General features: G+C 34.6%; 1 protein-coding gene across 1 annotated transcript; it reads right to left on the bottom strand.

Annotated features, from left to right (window-relative positions):
- Nucleotides 1-7278: 7278 nt before the first annotated feature.
- On the bottom strand, nucleotides 7279-11465 carry LOC134728408 (putative ankyrin repeat domain-containing protein 20A12). Its single transcript, XM_063596032.1, has 3 exons — nucleotides 11444-11465; nucleotides 9097-9476; nucleotides 7279-7544 (listed from the first exon to the last, which is right to left on the bottom strand). The coding sequence occupies exons 1-3, from the start codon at nucleotides 11463-11465 to the stop codon at nucleotides 7356-7358; spliced, it is 591 nt and encodes a 196-aa protein (XP_063452102.1). The 3' UTR covers nucleotides 7279-7355.
- Nucleotides 11466-13473: the final 2008 nt, after the last annotated feature.

Below are 13473 nucleotides of genomic sequence, written 5' to 3'. Positions count from 1 at the left end.
GGAGAAGTTAAGACCATCCCATCTCTATGTTATGCCACAATGCTTCTCTATAGCACACAACTTGGCTCTGAAATTTTGAAAGTCAAAATACTAATCTACTATGTGTCTCTGATAAATTGCCTGAACATTATCTGATTTTGAAGTGCTGCATTCCGAAGACTTTTTCTTGGAATGAGTTAAACGTTTTATTCCAAGAATCCTCTACTGAGCTAGAAAGCAGAGCTGTGCATCTCTGTTTCAGTAAAGGGAGGTCAATACAGGGAACTGTGGTTTCTGAGAATGCAAGATCTGCACTAAGAAAAGGATTAGCCACAGTGCTACCCAAGAGAACCAGCTGCCAGGAGGAAAGAGGGTCTGTAAACTGCAAGATGATGACTTCACTTGATTTCCACTGAGAAAAGCTGGTGGCTCAGACTTAAACTTCTCCTTCCTAGATGGTAAACATCTATGGAAGGTTCTATGAATTATAATGAGTTAGTAAAACATAATGCACTGAATATTAGACTATGTCAGCAGATCCTGTAACCAAAACTTACTGAAAATATAACTATAGTGGGAGGCAATGGAAAAGAGACTAAAGGCTTGAATGGAGAAAAAAAGAAATTAAGTGTGTCTTGTAAGCCTGGCGTCTGATCATGTCTTAGAGGAAGTAAGGTATAAGCTGGCCAGAGACTCCTTTGTGACACAAAAGGTGAAGTTACACACATTCCACTAAATTTAATTTTTATTATGACATAAGACAACTGGTAATATGCAACATGATTGAAAAAAACTTCTCATTCAATTCGATTGGGCCTTGACATAAGAATAGACATAAACAAGCTAAGAATTGACAATCTAAAAATAAGCCTGCACTTTTAAAGTCAATTGATTTTATACAAGCTTAACAAAAGAACAAAATGGGAAAAGAATAGTCTTTTCAACAAATGGTGCTGGGACAACTGGGTATCCATAAGCAAAAAATAAATAAAGTTCGACCAAATATCTTATTTAATAATTAACTCAAAATAAAATAGTTAACTGTAAAAGCTAAAACTATAAAACCCTCAGAAGAAAACACTGGCATAAATCTTCGTGACTGCATTTGCCAGTGTTTTCTTAGCTATGACTCCAAAGGAAAAATGGATTCAATGGACTTCAAAATTGAAAACTGCTGTGCCTCAGAAGACAGTATGAAGAAGTGAAAAGGTAAGACGCCAAGTAGAAGAAAGTATTTGAAAAGCGTGTATCTGATAAGGGACTTACATATATAGGAAATATAAATAACTCTTGCAATTAATAAATAACAAGATAAGCCACTTTTAAAAAATGGGCAAAGATTTTGAATAGATATATCTGCAAAGAAGATATAAAGATGGATAAGCACATTAATAGATGCTTAATGTAATTAGTCATTAGGAAAATGTAAATCAAAACCACATGTGCTATCACTTCACACCACAGGATAAAATCTTTGTTCAAGAAAAAAGATTGTTAGGAAAAATGTAAAGAAATTAAAACCCTTATCTAATGCTGCTGGGAATGTAAAGTGATGCAGCCACTTTGGAAAAAAAACTGGCAGCTCCTTAAAGGGTTAAGCATGAAGTTACCATATGACACAGAAATTCCAGTCATAAGTATATGTTCCAGAAAAGTAAAAACATACGCATGCACAAAAACTCATACATAAATGTTTACGGCAGCATTATTAATAGGAGTCAAAAAGTGGAAAGAACCAGAACGTCTGTCCCCTTTGGGTGGGAGAGAACCCAAAGGTCCATCACCTGGTGAATGGATAAATGAAATGTTTGATGTATACATACAGTGGAATATTACTCAGCAATAAGAAGAAATTAAGTACAGATACCGTATTAGGAGGAGACAGCAAAATGCCTAGGCAGATACGGAAGGGTCCCCGGAGAATCTCCAACCAGCCCCACAAGTGTTTACACCAGATATTATGTGCAGATAAGGGAACCTGGACTTGTCTTGCCTGGACATGCCCACAGCAGAGCGGAGGCCCACATGCAGTGGGGGGATGGGGTGGAGTCACCAGGAATTCACGCCTTATGCAGAGGAGGAGCCTGGCCGCTTCAGCTCATGTGATCCTGGTATTCAATTGTGAGGTGGAAACCTCTTTGCAGGACCCCTCTCTTTGCTGAGAGCTGTCCTTTCACATAATAAATTCTGCCCTCCTCAATGTGTCTGCATGCTTAATTTTTCCTGGTCACGAGAGAAGAACCCAGATGTAGCTGAACTAAGGAGCAAAAACCCGGCATGAATACCTGCTACAGCACAGATGCAGCATGAAAAATTATGCTAAGTGAAATAAGCCAGTCCCAGCAGACCACTTGCTTTTTATTTCAGAGACTTATAGGCAAATGTATACAAAGAAGGTGGGTGGTTCCATAGGGCTGACGGAGGATGAGAAAACTGGTGAAGATGGCTAAATGATGTGGGGTTTGGTTTTCGGGTGATGAAAATGTTCTAAAATTAATTGTAATGATGACGGCATAACTCTCTGAAAATACTAAAGTTAATGAATTCTATACTTTAAATGAGTGAATTGCATAGCGTGTTCATTATTTCTCAATAAAACTGTTACCCCCCACCCCAAATTAATTTGGTACTAGAGATCTGGAGATAGGTACTGCTTGGTTTCAAATCACTGGCCAGGGTTCAAGGTCTAAGAGAATCAACAACATGTCCTTTTTATAGAAAAAGAGATTTATATTTTACAAGCTATCCTTTTCATTAGTATCAAGTCTGTAAAATTAAATGAAAAATCTTTCTTTCACTGCTTAAAGCACTGACAGGTTTATATAGAGGAATAAGACCTTGTTTACTTTGGCCCCAATTTATATCTAAAGGGTCTGGGAAACACACCCTTCAAACTATCAAATCTCATCAGATGGGTTTTATTAACATTTATTATGTGGCTTCCTTTCTAATCTGATTCTGGTGCAGCATCACAGAGAGAAAAAGCTGAAGGAAATCAAAATATTTTACCCCCAAATATATTTTTTGACGTATTTTGAAATGGCTGCTGCAGGGCCAAGAGATTGAAATGGCCCTCATTAAGGTAGCCCAATCTCTCCCCTTCTAGGTCTTCCCAGATCTGGGGAAGATTAACTAAGAGCCTGAGGCATTTAAAGTTTGAAAAGATATATTTACCCTCTATTTTCTCAACATATTTTGGCAGAATTTGGATTTTTCCATTATCAATATTTTCCAAAATGCATGATTTTTAATACCAAAACTGATTTAAAATTACCATACGTTGGAATATAAATTATTCTATTATAAAGATACATGCATTTGCATGTTCACTGCAGCACTATTCACAATAGTAAAGACATGGAATCAACCCAGATAGACATTATCAGTGATAATGGGATAAAGAAAATGTGGTATATATATGCCATGGAATACTATGGAGCCATAAAAATGAATTAGATCATGCTCGCTGCAGGGATATGGATGAACCCGAAGCTGATATCTTCAGCAAACTAATGCAGGAAGAAAAAACCAAACACTGCATCTTCTCACTTATAAGTGGGAGCTGAACGATAAGAACACATGGACTCAGGGAGGGGAACAACAAACAGTGGGGCCTGTTGGGGTCAGGAGGGAGAGCATCAAGATCAATAACTAATGTGCACAGGGCTTAATATCTAGGTGATGGATTGATAGGTGCAGCAAACCATCATGGAACACGTTTACCTATATAAGAAACTTGTTGGCCAGACTGGTCTTGAACACCTGACCTCATGATCTTCTTGCCTTGGCCTCCCAAAGTGCTGGGATTACAGGTGTGGCCACCATGCCTGGTGGCTATTTCTCTTTTTAAATTCTCTCAGGACTCCTAAAATCTCAAAACTTTGACCTAGATTCCCTAATCTACATTTCCAGCTCTGACCATTTTCTTGAGGTCTCTTCCTTCTAGTACACATGTTATAGAAAATATTCTCAACCACATGCTCATACATTGCTAATTGGTGCAGATTACTTTTGTAGATAGTGAATGTTGTCTATTTTATGTTGGTTCTCATTAATGTTACTTTGAGTATACTGTTATTTTCTAATCTCAAAGGGGGACTATCTCACTGTTATGATAGTAACCAGTATACTTTGTCCTTTTTTTCTTGCTTTCTTCTTTTTTGGACCAGTATACTTTGTCCCTTTTTTGCTTTTCTTTTTTTCTTTTTTTGAGATGGAGTCACACTGTGTCATCCAGGCTGGAGTGCAGTGGCACCCTCTCGGCTTACTGCAACTTCCACCTCCTGGGTTCAAGTGATTCTCCTGCCTCGGCCTCCCAAGTAGCTGGGACTACAGGTGCACACCACCACACCTGGCTAATTTTTGTATTTTCAGTAGAGACAGGGTTTCACCATGTTGGCCAGGCTGTTTTTGAACTGCTGACCTCAGGTAATCCACGCACCTCAGCCTCCCAAAGTGTTGGGATTACAGACGTGAGCCACGGCACCCAGCCCTCTTTTTCTTTTATGATGAAAACTTTCCCATGAGAATCATATTATCAATTGTTTGCCTTTGTTTTCTTTTAAAGAAATTCCTTTTCCATAGAGATATGGCATGATGAAAGTCTTGTTCTAAAGTTTCTTTTGGGGGACACTTAACTATGTCATTGGGAAGCTTCAGTAAGTAGAGATCTCCCTTCTTCTCACTCAAGATTCTTCATCTCAAAATGGTGTCCACCAAATGTCTTAATCCAGGTAGTCGCTTGTTTAGAAATTCATGAAATAAGAACCTTCTCGAGAAGTTGGAGGCTATTGATTGAGATGGTTTAACGCTGCCCCTTATTATATGTTTTACTCCCAAGGTAGACATCAAAGTGGCTAATAATTCTATGACTGATGTCTAACTCACTTCTATGGGAATCTATACAAAACGTTTTATTTATGAGACAGAGTCTCCCTCTGTTACCCAGCCTGGAGTGCAGTGGCTTGATCACTGTTCACTACAGCCTCAATATTCCAAGCTCAAACGACCCTCCTACCACGGCCTCCCAATGTAGCTGGGACTACAGGCGTGCACCACCATGCCTCAGATAAGTGTTTAATTTTTTTTTTTTTTGAGACAGGGTCTCACTATATTGCTCTGGCTGGTCTCAAACTCATGGGCTCAAACGATCCTCCTGCTTCAGCCTTCCAAAACCAGGTGTTTAACTGGGGACTAACATGAAACACTTAGAAGACTACATGGAACATAGTGAGCTACATAAAATATTTGCTATTAACATAATAATTTTATTGTATATCTTAACAAAATTGTGTATTTTAGGCAGGTGGCATGCCAATGGAAGTACTCTCCTATAGCTGCACTGAATCATTCTTACCACTGAGAGTTGCAGCAAATGGGGGACATAATTTATAACTTACTTTTCTCTCTGTATGACTCATTAGGCAATGACTATGTATGTACTACAATGTAAACAGCACCTCCTATATTGAATAGTACATAACTGACATGACCAGCAGAGACAGGCTAAAGACACTGAGCTGAAAACCCTGGACTCTATTGCTAAATCAAGGCTCCTGAATCCGTTCCCTCTGAGCAACTGTTGCTGTGGTGCTGCCTTCACAAGCACTCTGCTGAGCAATCAGATTGAGGTGCTCTGCTATCTGTCATCGGACAAGCTGCACCCAGAACTGTTCAGCTGACAAACTGGTAGCAGTCCAGAAATACAGTTCTGCTGCATAGTGAAAAAAGGCCAATTTAGATTCTTTTTCATAGAGAGAAAAACATAAATATGTGATTTAACAAGTCTCCTGTATTAAACTAATTGGTTTAGATTTGATATATAATTGCTAAAAACACACTTAGAATATAAACCTTACTGTGTCAAGGTCTCAAAGAAGAAATAATTGGTATGGTATAAAGTATTGAATTGTATGCTACAAACTTCTAAGCTAAAATATTTTCAATGTATGCAAGGATAGGTGGCATACATATTATATATTATTCCCCCATTAAGCAAATTTATAATGAGAGAAAATTATCTTCCATAAAAAAAGCCATGTAAAATTAAGAACTAAGTTTTTCTGCACAGACTAGACAATGATTGCTAACACATAAGGTCAATGAGAGAACAGTCAGAGAAAGCTTCATGAAAACAATAAATTGTCTGCCACGTCTGAGTGAATGAGGCTAGATGAACAGAAACTGAGAAGGTAGAAAGAATAGCATGAGCAAGACAAGTGCTGAAATCTGCCCAATTAACTCTGAGGATAAAGCCCAATGGCAGAGAAATAAAAACCCGTGTCCACATAATAACCTGTAAGTGAATGTTCACAGCAGCATTTTTCATAAAAGCTAAAAAGTGGAAACTAACCTAAAGGTCCATCAACTGATGAAAGAGTGGAAAACCAGTGTAGCCATGGAATACAATATCATTTAACTATAAGAAGAAATAAACTACCAATGTGTGCTAAAACATTATGCTAAATGAATTCTGAAAACATTATGCTAAGTGAAAAAGCCAGTCACAAAGGACTACGTATTGTATAACTCTATGTATATGAAATAAGCAGAACAGGCAAACATATGGAGACAAAAGTAGATAGATGGTGGTCGCCTACAACAGAGGTAGGTGGAGGGACATGGAGGAAGGCTGCAGTCATGCCTAGGAGATGTGGGGTTGCTTTTCAGGGTGATGAAAATGCTGTGAATATACTAATAGATACTGAGTTGTACATTTTAAATGGTCGAACTCTCTGAAATGTGAATGATATCTCAGTGAAACTGTTTTTAAAATCCAAAGGTAGGATCAAGATAATTTTCTCAACTCTCAATTTTTGATGTACATGTTATCTCAAATTTAAATATTTCCACAGTTTTATAGTATATTTTAAATAAAAGATAAATAAAGAAAATGCCTAACTTTTCAAATAGTTTGTAAATTAACCTAAAACATGCACTTTAAAAAGAATAGTATAATGGCCTTTCTGTACAAGTTAACCTAGAATCTGTGAAATAAATAGACACAGATTCTGTGTCCACTCACAAAAGTGAAGAAATAAGACAATTTTCTGGAACATTCCATGAAACATTCTTCTCTGATTTAATCTGGCCTGCCTCATCAGAGCAATACAAAAATTACTTAAAAATACTGTTTTAACAGGACAAAAGTCAGTTTTCTATGAGGAATGATGTATAATTCTCAACTTTTCCAAGGGTACATATTGTAAGAGAAAAGGTATGCAATGGTTTTTCAAAATGGTAGAATGAAAGTCACTATATAAAAAAACAGGTACATTATAGAGATAGTAAAATGGAAATAATTCATTGTAATGAAAATAAAAAATCAAGCTTCTGCCATAATTAGTATCCTAAAACATGTTATGTAATTCAACTAGCTACAGAATAACAGTTGACATGCTAAGTTCCATACATACTTGACTTTCCACTTGAAATAATTTCTTCTTTGGGACCTGTGTCTCATCCAAATTAATGTGATAATGTGATATACCTTCCAGTGGAGACTCTAACATAGTTAATTTTTTTAGGCTGTCAGCCGCTTCTTGTTGAAGTTGTCTCACAACCACCTGAGAAAATATTTTTGTTACTGATTTTATAAATTGCCTTATTATTAAATTATGTTAATAATATTTAACTCTAACATACTTACTTTGAAAATTATCACCACACATATCAATTCACCTTCTTTTAATCACATGTACACATTTGAATTTATTACTGAATTCAGTGAGGGATGCACAATATGTTCTCTTCCTGCCAAGTTGGTATTCTCTTACTTACATAACAGATTCATCCCACCATTCAATCATCTTAGAAGCTCAACTCAACCTCAAAGTTCCTGACATATTCAATCACCTGTTCAAATCCTTCCAGCAGATTCCTATCTCAGAATAAAAGTAAAATTCCAAAGGCCTTTGAGGTCCTAGGTAAACAGGTCTCTACCTCCCTCTCTGACTTCAAAGCTCCTACAACTCCCTCCTGTAATTACTCCATTCCCACTGTACGTGAAGCCTGCCACCCCTCAGCCTGAAAATAGAGATCTAATGCCTTACTCATAAATCACAGGCAGCTACAAGTATCTTTGTACTGAACAAAATTATATTCCAATTATAGTCATTGAGCCTTGAAATAAAAATTAGGAGCTAATTATTAATATAAATATTCAAAGTAAACTATAAATACCAGTGGGAAGACTAAACCAAATATAGTTTTGCTAAATATTACATGTATCCTAAATTATGATTTTATAACAAGTAGGTGCCTTTAAAACATTACATAGTCATAAAAATATGTAATTTGACATATTTTCAAATTTGTTAAATTAATATGATTAATAACAAAGATATACCAACTAAAATACATAAAAAGCTACTTAAAGCAAGGTATTACAAGACACAGCAATACACTTCAGTTCATCTGGGAAATCTAGAATTAAGTGTCAAAGAAAATCAATTAAATTTTAATTTGAAAATACTCATTTCAGGTGTAAACATTTCCATTTATACTTACATTATGGTCTTAACATGTGGCAACATAAAGTCATTAAAATTATTATTTCAGCAGTACAGAACTATCTACCTTAAAATATGACTCTGTGCCTAATAAAATTTCATAGGTGACACAATGTCTTTTCTCAAAGTAAATCATCTCTCACCTCTACCTTTTATTTCCTAGAAATGAGGCAGGTTTCTAAGCTGGTATAGTAAACACGGTTTTCCTTTTTTTTTTTATTAAAACAGCTTTGTTGAAATATAATTTACATACTATAGAATGTATCTGTTTTAACTTAAAGTTAAAAGATTTTTTAGTCCATTTACTGAGTTGTGCAGCCATCTCTACAATCCAACTTTACAGCATTTCCATCACTGCAAGATCCCTCACCCCCATTAGCAGTAACTACCAGCTTTCAGCCCCAGCCCTTTGCAAACATTAGTCTACTTTTTTTCCCTATACGTTTATCTTTTCTGGATGCTTCATGTAAATGGAATTATACAGTATGGTAAACGCACTTTTTATCCATTGATTTTTATATTCAACTAAGTTCAACATGTATCCAGAACCAAATGTTTAAATTTTCTTTCTAAAAGTTTGAAAATATTTATCTTCCTTGATACTTACTACTCTTTCTGCTTTCTCTCTCTCATATTGAAAGAGACTTTCTTTTAAATGATCACATTCATTCATTACCTTCTTATTTTTCTCTTCTAGCATGAGGTCTTTCTTTCCACTCTCAATAAAGCCTCTTTGGATATTAGTTACTATCTCTTTATGATCCTCTTTCTGATGAACATCATCTAGTTGCTGTTCAATGCACGGATTTTCATGTTGGAGTTGACATATCCTCTCTTCTACACAGCTCCACTTTCCAGTGGAATTATTCACTTTAGCTTCTGCATTTTCATATGTCTCTTTCATTTCCTTTATTTGCTGCTGTGTTTGGCTTAGGTCGTTTGGAGAGTTTCTAAAGACAATGACTTTTTTCTGAGAGTATCTCTTTTCTTACGGAACTTATCTTTTAAGGTATTGAATTTAATTTGCGTTTTAGAAAGTTGTTCAGTAAGAAACTCATTCTTAACTTCTTCTTCGGAAATATCAGAACTCATTTTTACTTGTACGGAAACATCTTGTGTTCACTCTAATGCAAGTTTTAGGTTTCTTTCTGTTTTCACACTTTCACTGTGTTTACTTATAGCAGCAGTCAGTCTAGACTGATGATTCAATTTCAGCTTCCAGTCTTTTGTTGCTTTCTTCTTCCTTCAACAGTTCGGAATTGAGCCTCGTATTCTCAGCTTTGAGATCATTAAGCTCTTGTTGATACCGGAATGCTGTTTTTGTTATCAATTCCTCATTGAGTTTTATATACTTTTCAAGGGCAGCATTTGTTTTTTAACAATTTTAACGTCCTTAAGATATTTATTTTCTTTTTCCAGGTTGTCATTTTTCATTGTGCATATTTCCTGTCTGAGTATAGCAATATCTGTCTTCAAAATGCAATTTTCATCCATCAGATCTCTCATTTCTTCGTGATTATGAAAATCCTAAATAAAACAAAAGAAAATTTTAGCTAGTACTCAATAAAATATCATATCATGATTACCTCTGAAGTTAAAGAATAACCTGCACATCCATATACTAAAAAGGTTACTGTAAGTGGATATCCAACTGGAGAAAAAGTTGAAGCAAAACTTTGAACCTTATAGAGCATAAGTTCCAAAAAGTTCAGAAATTTATTTAAAGTCAATGAATTTATAAAAGTAAACACACACACACACACATGCACACCAGAGAATTTTTAAGAATTTCAGAATTGGAAAAGCCTTTCCCTGAATTACAACAAACTCAAAAGCATAAATTAAAGCATTAACAAATTTGACTAAATTAAAATATATCAAAAAATTGCATTTACACTTTGATATCTAACCCATACACCACCCTATAGTAAGAACCTTACTTCACACGTACTTGGACAGATAAAATTTCCCAGAGTTACTACAGTTCTGTTTCACTGATAACATTCTATTTCAATTTGACTCTTTTAACACTTTTATAGTCAGTTGTAAGAATTACATTTACTAAATCATAAATCTAGACATTATACGAGTCACTCCTATATACATTCATTGATGAACTCATCTAGTTACCACAATTTTGAAAAAGAAATGTTAAAAATATAAGCAAGCTACAGGATTTTCCCCAGGACTTCTGACTCTACTTCTAGTTCTCTGACAGATCACAGTTACTTCTGTGGTGTAAATGTATCAATACGAAAGAAAACTTTTATTTCAAAACACCAATGGTAAATAAGATAAAATTTATAGAGCTCTTCTTAGAATATCATGAGATTATTTGTGATTGCAATAATTTGTTTCCTCTTTATAGTATTAGGTACAGTAATCAATATGAAATAGCGGGAAGTACAAGGAACAATTTTACTGGGAAAAAAATCTTTATCAATAGGTTATCACTAAGTATATATTATGGCATATTATTGTTTTCAAAAGCTCTTTGTAATAAAATAATATCCTATGTGGATGCCAAGATTTATAATAAATATTAATAATTGTACCTGTAAGTGTCATCATTCATTTTTTGAAAATGAGATAACATTTCTGGTTTGTTTTATACCAAAATATTATATATTACATCAAGAGGATATTATAAGTAACATTGATAAAATAAAGTTTAAAATATAGAATTTTTACCAAAGATTGATTTATCTGATTTGGAGTATTTCTTGTAGTCTTCAGTTTCATCTCTAGTGATTGAACAGTTGGTTCAAGTTGTTTTGCTTCAACTTCTTTCTTATATTGTTTCTCTTTCCTTTCTAATTCTTCTCTATTTTTTTGTACAGCATATTAACATTTGTTTTTTCTTCACTTTCTTGTCTTAAGATGCATCTGCAGATAAAGACATTTATCTTAAAATTCATTTTGTTAAAAAACAAAGAGATCATCCTGTGATCTACCTCTGCAGATGCTCTTTATCATCCTAATAAAATTTCTATGTTCTGGATTATTTATCCTTTGTAGTTCTCAGATATTTAATTTCTCACTTCAACATCTTCAAACTAATGCATATACTTGAAAAGTAGTAAGGAAAGAATATTCTGCTAAAGTTTTTGTTACTAGTCACTCTAGTATGTATTATAAAATAGGATACTGGAAATAATTCAGTATAGTTAGAAGTTCAAAATTACCTTTTCAAATCACACAGTCATAATTACTCCCCGATTAGAAAAGATCATTTACAATCAACTAAATTTTTTAAGTTACTATTTATTGACAAGCGTATAAGTTCACTAGAAATAAATTTTCATCTCTATGAAATATTGTAGGTGTCTCTCCAAATGATTTACAGAGTAAGATGTCTCTCACACAAACTATATCTGCAGATGATTGTCATCTAAAACTAGGCTAAAGAGTCTAACATCTGTTACCCCACACTTTTTATAATTCTTTCTTAATACTTCCAATTCACCTTCTTATTACATATATTTTATATATTTATTAAGCTGTTGTTCATTATGTGTAATATATAATTAATGCCCTTAATAAGTATGTGTATGTTTACACAAGTTATGTTTTCCTGTGAAATCTAGTCCCAGAAGTGGAGTTGTTGAGTTAAAGGGATGTCAGGTTATTTGAAATTTTGATACACAGCACTAAGTTACCCTTCAGAAATAATTTACCAATTTCATATACCAACAGTGTATGAGAATGCCTTTTTCCTCACATTTTCAATGGTAGTAATTACTTTTTCAATATCAGCATGACTTTACAAAATATATCTTATTTTATGTTAATTTGCATTTTTCTGATTACCAGGCAGGGCTAAATATCCCTGGTAAAACTATAAAACTTGTTAATCATAAGGAACATTAGTCCAATTTTGAATTAGTTTATAGCACAATGACAATTATCTGCTGAGAAATGCTGCTATAGGTGGCCAGGCACGGTGGCTCACTCCTGTAAACCCAGCACTTTGGGAGGCCGAGGTGGGCAGAACACCTGAGGTCAGGAGTTCGAGACAAGCCTGGATAACATGGTGAAACCTCATTTCTACTAAAAATACAAAAAATTAGTTGGGCAGGGTGGCACATGTCTGTAATCTCAGCTACTAGGGAGGCTGAGTCAGGAGAATCACTTGAACCCAGTATGCATAGGTTGCAGTGAGGTGAGAACACACCATTGCACTCCGGCTTGGGCAACAAGAGAGAAACTCCATCTCAGAAAAAAAAAAAAAAACAAATAAAAAAACAAACAAAAACACACTGCTATAGGCTTACTTACTTATCATGCTCTTCCTTCAGTTTCTTGGGAAATTGCTGAGGATACGTTTTCCCAACCTTTCTCTTTTTGGTTAATCTGTCAACAGCAGCAGAAGACGTACTATGACATACATTTTCTGAGTTGTAGTTTTTCACTTTTGTTTGTATTATTTCCTTCTTTGACCTTTAATAAAAGTAATATGAATAATAATTATTATTTTATTCAATAAAAAAACTTTTTCCCTGATTTTTTCACTTGATTCAGGTTAACTATCACCATTTTAATGATAAAAGTATTTTGTGCTTACTTTAATTTTATCATTATACATAATAATTATAAGATACTTATCATTTTATCATTGAAATTTTTGTCAAGTCTGCTCATTTCTGTTTGAGTGAATGGAATAATTTTCCAAAATTTCAAAAAGGACTCTTCTCCATTTTGTGCTTTTATTCGCATCCACTCTTTGCTATCTGATATAAACGTTTATGCTATCTGACTGGCAGAAACAGAGAAATAAAAAGACACAGGCATGACATATATGTTCTGTCATTGCCACCTGGATTTTACATGAAATAGCCAGATTAAGAGGATGTGACCTTGTAGGCCTTCAGGAAGAGTAAAGAAGTTATCCCTTTTCTGCACTGAGCTATTCTTTTCCCCACTGCCTTTTATCTCTTTTTTTTTTTTTTTTTTGGATCCTGGGATATCAAAAAAGTGAAAGTTC

The sequence above is a fragment of the Pan paniscus genome, chromosome 14 (genome assembly GCF_029289425.2).
Source record: "Pan paniscus chromosome 14, NHGRI_mPanPan1-v2.0_pri, whole genome shotgun sequence".
Classification (NCBI taxonomy): domain Eukaryota; kingdom Metazoa; phylum Chordata; class Mammalia; order Primates; family Hominidae; genus Pan; species Pan paniscus.
This window is presented reverse-complemented; position numbering and strand designations above follow the sequence as displayed.